The sequence below is a fragment of the Euprymna scolopes genome, chromosome 5 (assembly GCF_053919585.1).
Source record: "Euprymna scolopes isolate OS-2025 chromosome 5, ASM5391958v1, whole genome shotgun sequence".
NCBI lineage: Eukaryota > Metazoa > Mollusca > Cephalopoda > Sepiida > Sepiolidae > Euprymna > Euprymna scolopes.
Genome location: NC_136486.1, coordinates 80,916,445 through 80,936,994, shown reverse-complemented (window position 1 = coordinate 80,936,994; position 20,550 = coordinate 80,916,445). Strand labels below are relative to the sequence as shown.

The 20,550-nt window shown below is 34.6% G+C and overlaps 1 protein-coding gene across 4 annotated transcripts in view; it reads right to left on the bottom strand.

The window, feature by feature from the left end:
• LOC145276885 (CCR4-NOT transcription complex subunit 11-like) overlaps positions 1-17,459 on the bottom strand; it is a 100,123-nt gene extending 82,664 nt beyond the window's left edge. The window contains exon 1 of one of the 4 annotated variants that reach the window (XM_080128312.1): positions 17,376-17,459. In XM_080128312.1, the coding sequence (XP_079984438.1) occupies positions 17,376-17,413 (38 nt within the window). In that variant the 5' untranslated portion in view covers positions 17,414-17,459. The remainder of the gene's footprint in view (positions 1-17,375) is intronic. The other 3 variants (XM_080128314.1, XM_080128313.1, XM_080128310.1) reach the window with 3 other exon arrangements.
• Positions 17,460-20,550: the final 3,091 nt, after the last annotated feature.

The window sequence follows — 20,550 nt, the reverse complement described above, 5'->3', positions numbered from 1 at the left end:
TGCTTAAGGAATAGATAGGCTCTATCTACCACTTGGCTTCCATACTCCTTCTTTGTATATTAGCCAGGAGCAGAGAGACTCATTTGAGATGCCCAGTGCTTAGCCTTGTTTCCTAACTAGAGCAATGAATGCCGTCCTCCATATCCGCCTCATTCCCTTCCCCTGAAGCTGGGTATTTGGGGGTGATTGGTTGCCATGTATGTTAACATGATTGGACTCGCCCACTCTTGTCTGACAGATTTGAGGGTATAGGTTTGACAGGTGCTGGCTGCTGTTTCCGACTGACAGTACAAGAGCCCTAACTCTTTGGTAATGCTTAGAGTAGCAATACACACGGATGATAAAATGCTTTGGATAATTATGTATTTCAAGGGTGTTCTGCTAAAATTGTCATATTTTAAAAACCAAAGCACCTTAAGTAGTAATACACACGGACGAAAAAACGCTTTAGATAATCACAGATTTCAAGGTAGTTCTACTAAAATGGCCATATTTTTTAAACCAAAGCACTTCAAATCTTCAAATTACTACTGTTTTGTTCGGAAATGAATATACTTTCAAATGAATTAATAAATATGAATGTACATTATATATTTTAAGAGTTTTAAGCAAATAAAGTGATAAAAATGTGAACGTCATAAAATGGCGTTTTCGGTAAGGTTTTGTAATGACCCCCCCCCCTGTTTTCTAAAGGTCCGTACCGTGATTGTATGAAGAATTTCGTCATGAAATTTGGGAACCAATCAGAAGAGGTGTTAATCTTAATACTGTCAAGTGTCCGAAATATTTTTGACCATTTCTATTTTTGTTGTGTTAAAAATAAGACTTTAATATGACGAGTATCGAATATTTTGAAAAAAAAATTCTTCGGACACCCAGTAGTAAGTAAATCAATCTTTTTACTATCTTTATCAATTAAAAGTATTATTTTATGTTGAGTAGGACCGCAGTAATTGATAATTTAAAAGGACCTACCCGAAAAAAAAATTGTTTCTATTTCTCGAATTTGGTCAAATGAAGTTAGTATTACTAGAAGCAGCAGCAGCAGCAGCAGCAGCTCCAGCCTGTAGAATCAGCGATAGCACAGTGTAAACAACACGCGTTCTTTAATTTTTATTCAAGAACGAATTAAGAAAAACATGAAAATATGAATATAAATGTTCTTATGTTTAATTAGAGCTAGCTTGTTATCAGAATAACATTAGTTTAGAACTATTCGGTTTTCAGAATATATAATAACAACAATCCCAACCAATTCGGCATTATGAATCTGTTGCAATTTCTCACATTTCTCGTCAAATTTAAAAACATGGTTAAAAAAACAAAATAAACTTTTGTAGATATATAGCTTGCATGCACTTTTATTCTTTAAATTAGTTTTGAACAGCGAATTAAAACAATGTTTTACTGCGAACAGCCACAAATGTTTTTTTTCAAAATCAAAATAAGTATCAAAATCTCGTTTTCGAAAAAGTTGTCAAAAAACAAATATATAACAAATAAATGTTATCAAAGGCAAGATAAGTTACTTTTCTACCTAACTGGATAATTTTCTAGTGTTTTTATTTAATGTAACATGTTTATTCAGCTCGAAAAACGCACAGTGTTTGCCGATGTATTGGAAAATTAAAAATGGCGCACGGCCCGACTCTCTTTGACACGGTAAGTTTGAGAAAAGGAGTTAAAAGTAAAAAAAAAAATATATACAAAATACTGTTAAAACCTCACCGAATATATGTCAGCCTATGTCACGGTAACATATATTGAGCGAGTTTCTAGCAGTATTTTGTCTACTTTTTTATTTTTAACTCTTTTCCCCAAACTTACCGTTTCAAGAGAGTCGCGCGCCATTTTTAATTTTCCAAAACATCAGTAAACACTGTTTTCAAGCTGAATAAACATGTTACATTAAATAAAAACACTAAAAAATTATCCAGTTAGGTAGAAAAGTAACTTGCTTTTGATAACATTTGTTATATATTTGTTTTTTTGACAACTTTTTCAAATCTATGTGTATAGTAATACAAACCCTCAAAATCTATATCAATATTCTTGAAATTTTAAAAGCAGTTAGAAAACACATCAAACTACAATTAGGAAGCTTTTTATTTCGTTATTTTTTTTTTCTACTTATTAAGCGAAAGATATTTTTACAACCTGCTCCAGTGTAGTATAAACGGCCTATGGAATTAACACCTTCAACCTCGAAAATAGAAATCAACAAATTTATGGAATTTTCTTTGACTTCACCTCTAATCCAAATTATGTGTGGCAAGTCTCCTCCTAAAACACTCTTTAGCCCTAACAATAACACTAAGTTCGAGTGGCAAGCCCCCCCAACAAAATACCTCTGTAAGCGACATACAAGCATCTAAAACAAACAAACAAAAAATAGATCCTTCCTTAAAGAAAAATACACATAAAAATAAATTGGTTAACTGTCCTAAAATGCTAGAATGGCCAGAAAATGGTGAATTATTTTACATTAAATTTTTGTGAAACTAACCGCTCCCCCCTCTAATATTGTTTTTGTTAGCTTTGTCTCTGTCAAGTTTTCAGTATGTTCACACATAATTTTCCTTAGCCCTACAATTAATTCAAAGTCCAAATGGCAACCCTCCCCATATTCTCATTGCATAAAAACCCTCTTAAAACTACACATAATCATCTTAAAAAAAAAAAAAGCATGCATATTTTCCCATAGAAAAAAAAAAACAGTTAACTGCCCTAAATGCTAGAATGACCTGTAATAGGAAATTATTTTACATTCAATTCTAAAATAATTTGTTTATCTTTCATTAAAGTTTTTCATGGCATTTTATACATAATTTCCTAAAAAGGTAGAATCACATTTTGGAGGGGTGGTCAGGAGGAGTTGAGTGGGGTTAAACAGAAGGTGTTAATCTACAATAATACCAAAGAAATATTGCAATATATTCATTTTTAAATGGTCTTATGTTTAGATTTAAGTTTTTTGTACATAAAGCACATTACAATTCAACTTTGAGTTCTCCAACTTCTTTTCTGTTTATGGATACATGGCATTTTTAAGGAATTGCTGCATATTTATGCACATTTACTGCAGATTATTTGGAAACCATAAACTTTGGGAGATTTTCAGTTGCATATTCTGATTCCTTGTACAAAAATACACTTATATGGTAAATTTCATTTCTTAGTCTTGTGTTTTAACAAAGATATGACATTTTTACTGAAAAAGTAGTGTAAAAAATGTGACGAAACGCATATGGTCTTAAAGAGGGAAAAATATCCAAATGTGTGAGTCACAAAAATAGTCATAACTTCCTTAATTTTAATCAGATTTAAAAAATTTAAAAAGATTCTTTCTTAGCTCATCAAGCTCTTTCTATGCATACCAATATTGAAATATTTTAAGCTATTTCAATCTTTTCATGTGTATTGCTACCTTAAGTCCTCAAAATACCACCGTTTTGTTCGAAAATGAATATACTTTCAAATAAATTAATAAATAATAACGTACATTATATATTTTAAGAGTTTTAAGCAAATAAAGAGCTAAAAATGTTAACATCATAAAACGGTGTTTGTAATGACACCCCCCACCCCCACTGATTTGTAAATGGTCATACCGCAAAGAATTTTGTCATGAAATTTGGAAATTAACTAGAAGAGATATCACTTTTAATAGATTTGATTATCCGAAATTCTTTTGACAGCTCATTTTTTTATTGTGTTAAAAAAAAAAAAAGACTTCAACATAACGAGTTTGGAAAATTTGGAAAAAAAAATTTCTTTGGACACCCACTGTTAAATAAATCAATCTTTTTACTAAATTTATCCGTTAAAAATAACCGGCTTTCTCTTGTGGTACCGAGCAATTTAAAATCATGATACCTGGAAAAAATCGTTCGATTTTTAAAAAGTATCTAAAAACGATGTGTAGAAGCAGCAGCAGCTTTAATATCTTTACTGTAAACAAACTTTTTTTTGTTTTGTTTTTATTCCAGAACAAATTAAAAATTAAAAAGAATAAAAATCTGAATGTAAAAAAATGTTCACACATATTTAGTTGGAGCTCATATTATCAGAACATAATTAACTTAACTAGAGCTATTCGGTTATCAGAATATATAATTTTAAAGCAATCTGGCGTTATTTTTGGTCAATTTAAAAAAATATAGTTGAAAAACAAATATGTAACGTGTGCACTTCTATCCATTACATTAGTGTTTAACAGTAAAATATGTAAAATATGATTTTTTTGCTTCACGTGTGCGAGCAGTACCCCCCCCCCCAATCCCAATATATTTTTTTGTCATTTTTTACAATTTTTTTCAGCGGATTATAATCGAATGGACACTAATCTACCCAATTATATATTTAAAAAAAATACAAAATCAATATTTAAATATTTGTAGGAGGTGCTCAGTTTCTAGTTAAGTTCCTATTAACTTGCCTCCCTACGAGGACAGTTAGACACAACAAGGCCACCATTTGCCCATGTATAGAAGTCAGAAGTAACTGTAAGAAAGAAATAGAGACAGCTGAGAGAATTTACTAAAACCACCAAAAAACGCATTGAAGCACAGAAATTAGGAACCCGTGACTTCTGGAAAATCTACAACAGTGTAGTAAATAATTCCCCACTATCCAACAATCATGAACTTGTTTGCTCAGCATGGAATATGTGCCTATATTAAAGATAGCTTTCCATGTGGTAGGGACATCTCCAGGGAAGATCCTAACTTACCCTATATGTGCTTCCGGGTTGCTTTAGCTCACACTACTGCATTTATATTTACTCTCTATCGCCCCCACAACAGCGGAGTTACTATCTTTCAAAGCATATCTGAGAAAATTGACCAAGTCCTATCTGCTTATCCTTCAGCTAACATTCACGTATGTGGAGACTTCAATGTTCACAACGTCGAATGGTTGACCCACTCAAATAAGACCGATGATGAGGGGAGGTTCTGTCATGATTTCTCCATTGCCTATGACCTCACTCAGATTGTTCAGGAACCCACCTGTGTGCCCGACAATGACGGCCAGTATGCGAGCCTACTAGACCTTTTCCTCACAACTTGTCCTGAACTATGTTCAGTTTCTGTTCTGTCGCCTCTTGGATCTTCCGACCACTCTGTTGTATCAATTAAGATAAAAATGAAATGTAATAAGTCCCCAGACGTACCTCTCCATACGTATATCGATACACTAAGGCTGACTGGGATAGCTTCCGTACATTTATATCTGATCTACCTCTGCATTCAATGTTTAAAAAGGATGTGTCATCTATAGTATTAGACCTGACGGAATGGTTAATTGTAGGTATTGACCGTTTCATACCCTCTAAAAAGTTTCAGCAAAAACCTAACAGCCAGCCATGGTTCTATCCAGAATGTGCTGCTGCCATTGCGTACAGAAATCACTTTCTTCACTGCTTCAAACGTAATAGATGTATGGAAACTAAAGCCGCTTTCAGGACTGCCAGCAACCATTGTAAGAAAGTAATAAAGAACGCAAGAGAGTTGTATGCTCAATCTGTTAAGTCAAAAGTAGCTGAGCAGCGGCTTGGTTCCCACCAGTTTTGGCAAATAGCAAACAGAATCCTGAACAGAAGCGTGTGCTCCATCCCAACTATTATCAATGGACCTGAGGTAATCTCGTCAGCATCAGACAAAGCCAAACTCTTTGTCAAGAACTTTGCAGCTAATTCTACCCTTTGCGACCAAGGCCGCCAACCCCCAATATTTCCTCCTATATCAGAACTCAAAAAACTTCAACCTGAACTAGCGCCCATACTTACAAAACTGTTTAAACGTTGTCTTAAGGAGAATAGTTTCCCATCTCCCTGGAAAATTTCATCAGTATGCCCTGTATTTAAGAATTCAGTTGATCGCTCATCCCCCTCTCAGTACAGGCCAATAAGTCTCCTGTGTGTCATGAGTAAGTTGCTAGAATCTGTGTTAAATACAGAAGTAATCAACCATCTCAACAAAAATAACCTTCTTAGTGACACTCAATATGGTTTCCGTTCTGCTAGATCTACAGCAGATGTGCTTACAGTTATATCGCATAGGATTAGCAAATCTCTCGACGGTGGCAATCTTTCTAGGGCAATTGCTCTTGACATATCTAAGGCCTTTGATAGGGTATGGCATAAAGGTTTACTTCATAAGATCGCTAGCTATGGTATAGCTGGAAAAGTCGTCTCAATTATTAAATCATTTCTTTCTGATAGGTTCATAAGAGTAGTAGTTGAGGGGCAAAAATCAGAAGCTCACAGTATTAATGCTGGTGTCCCTCAGGGGTCCATCCTGGGCCCAACTCTTTTCTTGATCTACATTAATGATCTTCCAAATCACATCCTTACATCATTTGTAGACATTTATACTGACGACACTACCATCTATGGTAGCACATCCAAGACAGTAAACGACCAAGTTCTCTCCAATTCTCTCTCCTCTGATCTTGAGCACGTAGTACAATGGGGAAAGGAGTGGCTGGTTACTTTTAATGCATCTAAAACCAAGCTTCTCTCTTTACATCATCAACATTCTAATCCACATATGGCATCAATTAAAATGAATGGCTCTCATCTCCAGGAGGCCTCAAGTTTTTACAAGCTTCTGGGCTTGACCATTACTCCTGATCTTAAATAGAACACGTACATCAAATCTGTTGCCAAGGCCGCTGGAAAAATGGTGGGATCTTTCTATCGATCCGGTAAATATCTCACTGCTGATGCTATTCTCTATCTATATAAGAGCCAGGTACATCCAAGGATGGAATACTCTTGCCACATCTGGGCAGGAGCTGCTAGAAAGGACTTGTCCTGCCTTGATAGAGTTCAAAATAGACTTCGTAGCCTCGTAGGAGATGTCCTTTTCTCCTCCTTGCAACCTCTATCTCACAGAAGAGATGTTGCGAGTTTGTCTCTGATGTATCGTTATTTTCATGGAAAGTGTTCGACTGAGCTTCAATCTATGGTCCCCCCTCACCAAACTTTCACAAAAAACACTCGTCTAGCTGAAAACACTATCAATAATTCCCCCCACTCTTTATCTGTGCCTAAACCTAAACGTAGATTCCATGAAAAAAGCTTCTTTCTTAGAACTGCACGCCTGTGGAATTGTCTTCCGTTTTCCTGCTTTCTGGCTGACTACAATATGGTTGTGTTCAAGTCTAAAGTAAATAAGTTCTTGATGAGCCGCTCCATATAAGTTATCAAATTTACCAAATTTTCATTACTACTGATTACTCTATTGTCCAATTTCTACTGTACACTCTTTAACCCTTATCCTTGAGTGGCCTCTTGGCCTTGATAATGTGGTGATGCCTATGTAAAAAAAAAAAAAAAAAAAACTGAGAAGGCTAACATGCTTGCCAGTCGGTTTGCCTCCAACTCCACACTGGACCCTGCTAACTACCCCCTCCCAGACTTTCTTTTGTGGACAGACGCCACACTAAACGATCTGAAAATCACCTCTGCTCAGGTGCATACTATCATAAAAAATCTTGACACTTCAAAAGCATGTGGACCTGATCTCATCTTGGCTGTGCTATTAAAAAAGTGTTCCCCCGAAGTAGCTCCAGTTCTCTCCAAACTTTACAACAAATGTCTTAATGAATCTTGCTTTCCTGCTTGCTGGAAAACTGCTTCTGTGGTGCCAGTTTTCAAGAATTCTGGCGAATGAACTGACCCAGTAAATTATCGCCCCATTAGCCTTCTCCCACTTTTCGCCAAAATATTTGAGTCCATAATTAACAAAGCTCTAGTCCATCACCTTACAGATGCTAAACTTCTGATTGACCAACAATACGGATTTAGGCAAGCCCATTCCACAGCAGACATCCTAACTGTAATCTCTGAATGTATATACCATTCACTGGACAAAGCAGGGGAGGGTAGAGTGGTAGCTCTAGATATATCTAAGGCTTTTGACCGGGTATGGCATGAAGGTCTTCTTAGTAAAATCAGATCATACGGTATCATTGGAAGAATACTTAACATAATTAAATCCAAATTTACTTAAATTAAGAGAAAAATCCAAGTTGTCCTCAATGGTCGTACATCTAAACAATATGATATAAATGTGGGAGTGCCTCAAGGGTCTATCCTTGGACCTCTACTATTCCTAATATTCATAAATGACCTCCCTGACAAAATCGTCTGTGAGATGGGTATATATGCTGATGACACCACGCTCTATAACAGGTGACAGGAAAACAAATGAACACATATCTGAAGAAATGGCAGAAACACTAAAGGATGACCTTCAATCTGTAGTGGAACGGAGACAAAAATGGATGGTCACATTCAATGCTGCCAAGATTAAACTTGTTTCCTTCAATAATTACAACAAACCTTCTCTACCACCAATAGCAATGGCCAAAGACTCTTTATCTGAAAGTACATTTTTAAACTCCTCGGCCTAAAGTTCACAGGAAAAATGAGTTAGAACAATTACATTGAGAGCATTGCCAGGACCGCTGCGAAGAAGGTAGGTTTTCTCTAATGTGCTAGAAAACTACTAACGCCTGAAAGTATTCTGTACCTCTATAAGGCCACCATTCGCCCATGTATGGAGTATTGTTGTCATATTTGGGCTGGTGCATCTGCTACTATTCTTTTGTTCCTAGACAAGGTTCAAAAGAGAGTCGCCAACCTGATAGGTCCTGAACTGTCATTTAAGCTTCAGCCTCTGTCACATAGATGAAATGTAGCATCCCTCTGCCTGTTCTACAAGTACTTTAACGGTGAATGCTCCGACGAACTGCAAGCACTCATACCCCCTCGACGTAAATACCCTCGACAAACTCGACAAGCAGCTAAATCCCACCCCTTCACAGTAGAGATCCCTAGATGTAAGAGAGACTTCTACTCCAGTAGTTTCTTCCCCAGAACCGCAAGACTTTGGAATTCCCTTCCGGGTTCCTGCTTCCCCAACTGTAATGACATGCAGAAGTTCAAGTGTAACATGAACCAACATCTTGCTGCTCAACTCCCCACATAGTACCCCTGTAGATTATGTCATTGATAGTAGCCCCCTACATGAAAGTGGCAATGTGCGTTGTTTAGGGTGAAAATGTAATAAAAAGAATTTAAAAAATGTATGGAGTATTGTTGTCACATTTGGGCTCGCACATTTGCTATTAGTCTCTCATTCCTGGACAGGGTTCAAAAGAGTCACCAACCTGATAGGTCCTGAACTGTCATCTAAGCTTCAACCTGAGTCACATCGAAAGAATGTTGCATCCTTCTGCCTGTTTTACAAGTATTTTAATGGTGGATGCTCCGACAAACTACAAGCCCTTGTGTCCTCTCGACGTAAATACCCCCAACAAACCCGACAAGCAGCAAAGTCCCACCCCTACACAGTGGAGATCCCCAGATGTAAGAAAGCCTTCTAATCTAATAGTTTCTTCCCCAGAACTGCTAGACTTTGGAATTCCTTTCTGCTTCCCAACTTTACTGACATGCAAAAGTTCAAGTGTAATGCGAATAGACATCTTGCTGCCCAACTCCTTGCATAGTATAACCTCAACTTTAGTCCCTGATAGTATCCCCCTACATCAAAGTAGCACTTTGCCTTGTTTGGGGTGAAAAAATAATAATAAAAAAAAATGATTAGGCTTGAATGTAGGGTATCCGAATATAATATAACCTGCCCAATTTTCAAAGGCGTCCAAAGTATTAATGAGAATAAGTGATGGTAAAATGTCCAAATGCCGGGTTGGGCTTTGGAAAAACCAATGCAATATTTCTAATTTGTACAACAAAGGAGAATTAGAGATGCAAAAAAATTCAAAATGAGATGAATAGGAAGAGAGGGAGGGGGGGGGGTAATCGAGCAACTGGAAATGAAAGAAGGGTATTTAAGTACAAAGACTTGTGTTAGGTGAAGAGAACTGTAAATATAAACCTTTCTTTGCAATTATCCCTTTTGATGTAATTCCCTTATTGAATTGATGATTAAGCCCCATCTTACATGTTGAGCTTTTTATTAATGTCTCCATTTAAAGAATCTTCTAATTCTTTATGGATCCCCTAAGAGCAAATAGTTAATAAAGTATTAAAGCATGTTAAAAAAACACTTTGAAAAAGAGTTAAAAACATATTTAATCTGAAAAGGAAACACTAAATAAGTGGATAGTCCTTAATCCGCGGAGTTTCAAAGAAATACTTTCCTTCTCATCAGAGGGTAGGAATTAGCAAAATGCGGGATCGGATTTTGCATACAAAAGTATTTGATGAAACTGCAAGTAAGTCTAAGATCTTACTTGATAACAAAAAGTGAAGCAGAGGGAATATGGTGAAGAAAAAGGTGATTTCACGTGAATGGATAGTCTGGTGAAAGGTAAATAATCCAATGACGGTAAAATCCAAAAATATAAATCCAAGAATTCGCACAAGTAAAATCCAAGAAAATCACGCAATTGGAAGATGGTACAAAATAATCCAAAAGGCTGAAATCCGTGGAATAATTCATAAATATGTACAAGGAAAAGGGGAAAAATTCCAATAATATTAATAAAAGAAAAATATATATATATATACAAAAACAAATTAAAAATATAAAAGTATAAACTAGTGCATATAGATCAATTCAATAAGGGAAATACACGAATAGAGGTGAATAAAAATACTCTTTATAACAAGGTATTTTGAAGCCTAATGCTTCTTGTCAGAAGAGGACAGTAGGCAACAAATAAAAAAAAGAGGCGTCTAGATATAAATAAGAAATTCAGTTAAAACTCTATACATTAAGATTTACAGCAATTTATTATTTGACAAGGAATACAAATTGAAAACTTAAAATTTTCTTTATTCCATAGAGTTTCAAAGAATGGCTCTTATCCTCAGAGGAAAGTAGTGAGCAAAATAATATTCATAGGCAAGCTATAATTTTGCTGGTTAGCATATAAATTGAAAACCACAAATTATGAGAGAAGTCATATTTGCATAAAAAGTTAAGAAAAAATATATTCCAACTAGACTTCGGATTTTGAATATTCTAAATATTCTATCTTGGGAACTTTAGCTAGACACACATGCAAACAGATGAACGCTTTCTCTATATATTATTATCATAATACTAAAGTTGAATTAATCGACATTTGTTTCTCAGTAGAGTTTAACCACAAAATACATGCTAAAATATTTCTTAGTGTTCAGATAGAATTATGTTTGAAAAGAATTCCATTTTAATTGTTCTAATTGACTTCAATTTGCCATTAACTCACCAACGCACCTACCCATTACTTTCATCTTCTCTCATTGTGTGACAGAATGAGGGACTTAAATTATAGCTTCTTTCCTTGAACAGTTAGCCTGTGGAATTTCTTTCCTGCTCCCCATTTCCCTAACTATACTAACATGCAAAAATTAAATGCACTGTGAAAAAACGTTTTGCTGCACAATACTCCACTTATTTATTACTCATTAATGGGTCCAGGCAAAAGGGAAGATTATTTAATGATAAAAATGTTTCATTATTAACTATATACATATACATTTCATTTTTGTAGAGATAACCATTTTAAGCTAGCTGCACAATTCAAACCCTGGAACAAGAGTTATAGTCTCAATTGACATTTTAAAAGTATTTATGCTCTATTACAAGTAAATAAAAACTCAAGTTATTTCTCCTATAACACGAAATTACATACACACGCATAGAAAATGAAAAAAGAAAATTATTTATATATTCATCAACATTTCATCCTTATTTCAAGACTTTCTGAAGATGATTAATTTTGGAGAAATAGCATACAATATTTTAAAAATAACATATAATATTTGAAAATCTGTGGTGCATTTGCGATAAAAAAAATTTTTTTTCAAGCAAAATATAGTCATTAGAATTTTTTTTAAAATGTGGTGCAATTATGATGTGAAAAAGTTGTTTTTGTTTCTTTTTTCAACCATAGCCATTAAAATTCAAAATGTGTGGTGCATTTATGAAATAGAGATTTTTCTTTATTTATTTTTTATAATATTGATGTTACATACAAAAATTTGCTGGGAATGTGGTGTAAAATAGTAAGCCTGGATCTAAATCCAAATTCTGTTTGGTTAGTATTCATTTGCTGATTAAAGGAGATAAATTGTAGAAACCATTATGTTGTTTAATTGTGTTAGAGTTTATGATGAATGCTGATTTAAGAAGTTCTTACTGAGATTTATTTTGTGTTTGAGTTTTTTGTTTTGTTCTTCTTCCCCCTCTCTTTCTTCTAAAACGAACGATGTGCAGGAATCTGTCTGGCTCTGAAACAAATGCTGTTCACACAAGAAAATTCACTGTCTTTTATGCCCCTGAGGCACACACATATGTAAATGAGCATGAGGCCTCGCTTTGGATTCAATCATACATGTGCAGTGCCAGTGTTGCATCGGCTGCCATGGCATTCATCTCATCACACATTGTCTACATATTTAAAATGAATTTAATAAGTCTACTTTCTTTAAAGTTAAAAAAATGATTACATAAGAGAACGGTGCATTTAGAAATTGTTATTAATTATTCTGTACTTTCACCTAACAATTTAATAAACAAAAGATACCTTAAAAATTGAATTTTACTTGAAAATCCTATCTAAATATAGCATAGTCGATAAACTGCAGAAGTACCAGGTATTACTGGTGCAGATAGGTAAAAGAACATCTGTTTATAAGAGAAGTGATTAATGTATATCTTTTTTTTTTTTGTATTTAATATGAAATAGGGCATTGCAATGTTTGGAGAGAATTTGTGATGAATTTGAATTGTTCAGGAAATATCAAATTTTTTTGTATTTTAACGAGTTTCAATCGAAAAAAAGTAATAAATATTTTCAAACATTGTATTAATGTTATTTCTTCAAATCATCTTGAGAAAGTCTTGAAATAAAGATGTAATGTTGAGAAATTTGTTTTTCCCTTTATTTTCTATCATGTTGGAATATTATTTCTATAATTATCATCATAATGAAGAAAAGATTTTTTTCTCGGTCAGTGGTCAACCAGTATCTCAAAGTTGCCATTTGGACTTTAGGTTATGTTGTGGTTTATGAAGTTTATTTTTTTTTGGGGGGGGGTCTTTCTATGTTTTCAGAACATATTAGAAACATAAAACCATATTTCATGTTTTACTTGTGCTCCTCCTAATAAAGATTGTTTTGTCTTTCCCTCACAAATTAATGGGGATGTGGTACAGACAACCGAACGAAAAAGTGGTTAATGTATAATAGGGACTGCCAAAAGTCACCACAGAATTACCCCACCCTATATGTAACACGATGTAACTTTATTATAAATTAATATTATCAATATAACTTTTGTACCATTTAAAAGAAGGGCAAAATAAACCAGTAATAATTTTTTAACATTTTTTTCATCGAACGAAAATAATGAAATTGCGAGACGAAAATCGTGTTTACATAATTGGCACTTTAAAATAACGTTCCCATGTAGTAGACATTCCAAACGTGAAAACATACCCGTATGTTGCACAATAGTAAGCATTTTGTAGCCCCCACAGCTCACATTTTGTTTGTCTCTTTTTACCGAACAAAATATGGAAGCCCGTAGGTAACCAAAAGAACATTCAGTAAAACCGTATTTCATATTTAATATACAAATATTTATAATATTATTAATCATTAAACTGTGTAAATCTTAAAACCTAACAAAATTATAACAAAGATTAATTATTAATTGCAGTTTGAAGAAGAAAAACAAAGGTGTTAAAAAATCATTAAGCCACTTCTGCTTTTCCATAGTTCGTATAGTACGCACAAATCTGACGTCACGGAAACATGCAGTCCAATTTTCACAATTTTCTTTTTTTTTCTTTTTTTTTTTTTACACAGGCATCACCACATTATCAAGGTCAAAGTCAAGAGGCCACTCAAGGATAAGGGTTAAAGAGTGTACAGTAGAAATTGGACAATAATAGTAATCATTAGTAATGGAAATTCGGTAAATTTGTTAACTTATATAGAACGGCTCACCAAGAACTTATTTACGTTAGATTTGAAGACAACCATATTGTAGTCAGCTGGAAAGCAGGAAAACGGAAGACAATTCCACAGGCGTGCAGTTCTAAGAAAGAAGTTTTGTTCATGGAATCTAGGTTTAGGTTTAGGCACAGATAAAGAGTGGGGGGAATTATTGATAGTGTTTTCAGCTAGACGAGTGTTGTGAAAGTTTGGCGAGGGGGAACCATAGATTGAAGCTCAGTCGAACACTTTCCATGAAAATAACGATACATCAGAGACAAACTCGCAACATCTCTTCTGTGAGATAGAGGTTGCAGGGAAGCGAAAAGGACATCTCCTACAAGGCTACGAAGTCTATTTTGAACTATCAAGGAAGGACAAGTCCTTTCTAGCAGCTCCTGCCCAAATGTGTATTCCATCCTTGGACGTACCTGGCTCTTATATAGATAGAGAATTGCATCAGTAGTGAGATATCTACTAGATCTATAGAAAGATCCTACCATTTTTCCAGCGGCCTTGGCAACAGATTTGATGTACGTGTTCCATTTAAGATCAGGAGTAATGGTCAAGCCCAGAAGCTTGTAAAAACTTGAGGCCTCCTGAAGACGAGAGCCATTCATTTTAATTGATGCCATATGTGGATCAGAATGTTGATGATGTAAAGAGAGAAGCTTGGTTTTAGATACATTAAAAGTAACCAGCCACTCCTTTCCCCATTGTACTACGTGCTCAAGATCAGAGAAGAGAGAATCGGAGAGAACTTGGTCGTTTACTGTCTTAGATGTGCTACCATAAATGGTAGTGTCATCAGCATAAATGTCTACAAATGATGTAAGGATGTGATTTGGAAGATTAATGTAGATCAGGAAAAGAGTTGGACCAAGGATGGACCCCTGAGGGACTCCAGCATTAATACTGTGAGCTTCTGATTTTTGCCCCTCAACTACTACTCTTATGAACCTATCAGAAAGAAATGATTTAATAATTGAGAAGACATTTCCAGCTATAGCATAGCTAGAGATCTTGTGAAGTAAACCTTTTTGCCATACCCTATCAAAGACTTAGATATGTCAAGAGCAATTGCCCTAGAAAGGTTGTCTCCGTCAAGAGATTTGCTAATCCTATGAGATATAACTGTAAGCACATCTGCTGTAGATCTAGCAGAACGGAAACCATATTGAGTGTCACTAAGAAGGTTATTTTTGTTGAGATGGTTGATTATTTCTGTATTTAACACAGATTCCAGCAACTTACTCAGGAGACTTATTGGCCTGTACTGAGAGGGAGATAAGCGATCACCTGAATTCTTAAATACAGGGCATACTGATGAAATTTTCCAGGGTGATGGGAAGCAATTCTCCTTAAGACAACATTTAAACAGTTCTGTAGGTATGGGGGCAAGTTCTGGTTGAAGTTTTTTGAGTACTCGTGTGGCAATCCCTAATGTATAACAAATAAGGGTATTTTTTACAACCTGTCCCAATGTAGTATAAACACCCCCCAACATCCCCATGTTAAGAACGGCTTTCAGAGTAAACACTCCTAACCTCCCCATGTTAAGAACGCCTTTCGAGGTTGGGAGTGTTAATTCCGAAAGCGTTTTTAACATGGGGTCTTTATGCTACGTTAGGGCAGGTCGTAAAAACATACCCAAATAAGTATTATCAAAGACAAATTAAGTTACTCTTCTACCTAGCTGAATAAGTTTAAAGCATTCATTCGGTTTGAAAAACAAGAAACACCGAATTAACTACCACAAGATGGTGAAAATGAGGATGCCGTCTTCGGAGTTTCAATAATCATTCAAAATTCAAAAAATAAAACAAAATACTGATAAAAACCCACCTAATAAATGTCACCGTAAAACATCCTTGTTTCACTATATCTCTTTTAGTAGAAAAACAAAAATGATTATTAGTGCCCAGTCCACCAAACCAGCGAAACATGAATTACTCATTAATTCCTACGGTTAGGCTGAGTGGCTGTGGTTAGGAAGTGGGTGATTATTTTACATTGAATTTATATAGGAAAGTGATCCCTCCCGCTGAAATCTAGAGATCTTTTAATCACTTTTTGCAGATATTTTTACAGGCGGTTTATGGGTTTATTGAATCTCATTTTTATTTTCCGATTAAAACAAATTATTCATTTTCTGACTAGTTAGTGACTGATGATTTCAACTCCAAATGTTATACGTAAATAATGGTACTTATGCACCTATCATACCGTGTTGAAATAATAACGTTATTATTTAGAAAGCCATTCTTAAGGTGTTCTGAAGGGAAGGGAGTTTTGTAATTATTTTATACTTTCACCTAACAATTTAATTAAAAAGATGTCATAAAACTTGGAAATAATATTTTAAAAAGATAGGATACTCATGCAGTGCACTTATTGATCCGTGCTGAAATAATAACGTTATTATTTAAAAAGTCATTCTTAACATCGGGAAGGTGTTTTTGTACCTATTCTGTACTTTAATCTTACAATTGAATAATAAAAAAAACATATCATAAAACGGTGCTTGGGTTTGTATTACTGTACACATAGATTCGGAAAAGTTGTCAAAAAACAAATATATAACAAATAAATGTTATCAAAGGCAAGATAAGTTACTTTTCTACCTAACTGGATATTTTTTTTTTTTTGTGTTTTTATTCAATGTAACATGTTTATTCAGCTCGAAAAACATGCAGTATTGCAGTGTTTACCGATGTATTGGAAAATTCAAAATGGCACCCGACTGCCTCTTTAACACGGTAAGTTTGGGAAAAGATGTTATAAATAATAAACTAGACAAAATACTATTAAAAAACAACCGAATATATGTCAAGGTAACATATATTGAGCGAATTTCTAACAGTATTTTGTCTAGTTTATTATTTATAATACCTTTTCCCAAACTTACCCTCTCCGAGAGAGAGTCGGGTGCCATTTTGAATTTTCCAATACATCGGTAAAGTACTGCATACAAACCCCTTTTTTCCATAGTTCTTTCCGGAAGTTTAATGTTTTTGTTATTTATTTCATGCTTCGGCCATAGTTTAAAATAATGGTGTCTCCCTTACATTTGCACAGCAGGTGCGTGAAATAAAAATGGCGTCTCCAATTTCGGCAATAAAGTGTAGAAGCACCCATAAAACTTTAATTAAACTTGGAAATACGATTTAAAAAAATAGAGCGGTCAGTAAGTGCATTAGCACCAAATTATCCTCGAAGATATCTCTTCAACTACTATTCATCAACTTCTCCAAATATAAACAGATTGAATGCGGGACGGAACTTGAAACTAAAAAATGAGTGCATGCTATGAAAGAAACACATAGCTTTAATTTCATATCAATAAAATAGTCACATATCTATTTTATTTTTATCGTTTGAAAATCATTAAAAACGATGTGGTAAAATACCTTAGTAAAGACGCGAGATCATTCAATGTAAGGGCCATGATGACGCTCTACAACAACAAAGATGTCAGAAATGATACGAAAACCATGAATTAAAACAATTTTGCAATTATTATTTTTCATTACAAAGTTTTGTTTGAAAAAATATTTATTTATTTAATACCAAAGTTCAAAGTATAGATTTATCAGCTCATTTTTATAATTTGACTGCTTCAATAACGAATTACTTGAACGTTAGTTTCGTATCTGAGTAGACAAACCAATGACTAAATTTTGCTCGAGTTTTTCAATTATAAAATATAATCAAAAATTATAAAATGAATTCGTAATTTTCCAAGTGAAACTGAATTAAAGGAAACTTAGTTCATGTGCACTTTCCACGCTCCCTTACAATTTCTTTTCCTTTTCGTCTTTTTTTCAATTACTTCTGCGGATTGATTAGACACTAAGCTACCAGATTATAAAAAAAAAAAAAAAAAATCAATATCTAAAGATTTGAAAGGGGGGGGGTCAATTTCACATGCAACATTCTAGTAAATCGATCCCCCATTTCTTGAACTAATTTATGATAACCTCATTTCAACCTTCCAAATCTTTAAATATTGATTTTTTTTTTTCAACATTTTTTATAATCTGGTAGCTTAGTGTCCAATCGATAAAAATCCGCAAATATAGTTGAAAAAAAGATGAAAAGGAAAAAAAATATTGGAGGGGGGGGGGGGGCGAAAAGTTCACATGCATCGAAGATTTTAAATATTGCTCAACATATTTAATGCTTTTTAAAACAAAATTAAACGTCGGATAACATTTTTTATGTTTGCTTCTAACCAGCAATCACAATCAAGGATTTGTTATATTAGGGCAGGTCGATTTGCAACTTTTTTCAGAAAGTCAACATGGCACTGGTGATGATAGTTGGGATTTGATGTGATAAGAACAAATTAGATTCCCATTTTGAACAGAAAATTGAGCATTTAATTTTAAAAATCGTGTAGAAAAATGCTGAAAAATCCTTCATTTTCATAGCATTTTTCACAACACTGACTTTGAAATTTCACTATTTTTATAAAAAATCCAATTAAAATTGATATATTTATATGAAATACATTGAAAGAAAAATAAATACATGAATTATGATTTTAATTATGAATCACAACTAGCAAAATATCTCAACTTTTACTGAATTGATTAAAAAAAATTGTAAAAAAAGCTAATTAGCAACTAAGTCTTTTAAATTTCACAATTCAAAGAGATATGTGGAGATGTATCACACAATATAACAACTTGATACAAGTTACAGAACCATGTATTTTAATTTTTTATTAAAGGCAATAATATAAACTGTTATAATAGAACTAAATTGTTCTGTATAATTTGTAGCAGAAACAAATAAAACTCTTTTTCTTGTGCGTCAGTGCCTCCTCTGACTGTGTGATATGGCACATACTGACCAATCTGAGGCATAGAGCAGGGACCTTCCTTACCCCCTAAGAAACTCTAACTGCTTCCATTCCGGATGAGAAAAACTCCTTTTTTGCCAGCCAGATACCAAAGAGAGCAGACCTGTTTCCTCACTCTCCCTCTCTGCCTACACTGGTATTGATGATTCCCACTTGGGAATAACTACCGGGCAAAGGCAGACAAGTTTTATCCGAGTTATATCTTTTGGGCATCTTACCCTGACTCGCTTCAATAAACCTTTTCCTTAAGTTTTATGAAGTTGTTTGTTCATTTATTCAGTAGCTTGTGTTGAATTATTTATTTTATTAGGGAGTGCCCGAAAAGCCCTAACTCAACTCCCTAAAATGGTGACCCGACGTGATACACAAGTTTACTGAATGGCGAGCTTGACTTCTTCCCCGTTTAAGCAAGAAAAAGGCGGCGAACAGAAATTCCTGTGAAATACTTTTCTCAAGAAAAATAATACTATACAGACAAATTTCACACCTCTGAGAAGGATATATATTAAAAAAATGTAAAAAATTGTCACAGAAACATTTTTTTTCGTCACCGTATAAAAAAAAAAATGAAAAAAGAAGACATTATTTCCTGCACCAGACTCTTTTGACCCGCGTAGTGGATATCCTAGGAAAAAGAATGCGAGAGACACGGATAGCAGTTTGTCGTAAATGACTTGAAATCAGAAAAAAAAAAAAAGTGACTAAAAGTTTGTTTCTTTCCCCTCTTCTTGGGGAAAACGACGCCAGAACGCACACACATGTGAACAGGAGACAAGTAATTCAAGGGACAGTTAAGAGAAATTTTACTAAAAAGAAACAAAAAAAAAACTTGCTTTCACGTATCGGCCAAAACGTAAGTACCCGTTTAAAGAATTCATTTACCTCCAGGTTATAGATTACACACACAGGCACGCAAAAAAAAACAAAAAAAAAACACCCACACATACATATTGTCCATTTTTTTTTTTACCACTGCTCTTTTGAACCTTTTTTCTAGTTTATTTTCTTATAAAAATTTTTTTTCTCTTTTTACTCTGTTAAATATTTTTCTTATTTTTGCCTCTGTCTAAATATTTTCCCTTTTTCTCACGTGGTCCTTTGATAATGTCCTTCTAGTATCTGGATAGTTTATTTATTTATTTTGTTTTTGGTCTATTTGCCTGCCTTTGCCGGTGACGTTCAAGTTTGGTCTGCCCTACTCAAATCATATTTTGCTGCGAACAATGTTTCGGAGCAAACACAATTACATATTTTATTTAGTGCTTTCCCCACGTCTTTGACTCCTATTGTCAAAGACTTAATAACTGACACCCCTCTTAACGCTACATATGACAGCATAAAGTGGGAGGTACTGCTCCAGACGTCAGTCTCGGCAGAAAAACGTTTTGAAACATTGGTCCTTGACGAACATTTAGGGGGCCGCAGGCCAACAGAGTTACTCCGCAGAATGAGGGAGCTGGCAGAAGATGTCCCCCCTGACAGTACCCTAATTAAGCAGCTTTTCTTCTCAAGGCTGCCGGCGCAAGTAAAGGCAATACTAGCGCCTATGATAGAGAAGCATTCCGTCGATGTAGTAGCAGCATCAGTGGATAAAGTAATGGATTTTATGAAAGTGCCTACCACCACGATGATCCCTAAGGAACAGGCTGAAGTACCCGCGGGCCCTGCGGTGAATAGAAATTTAACAAGAAGCAACATCGATGGCTATACTTACAGCC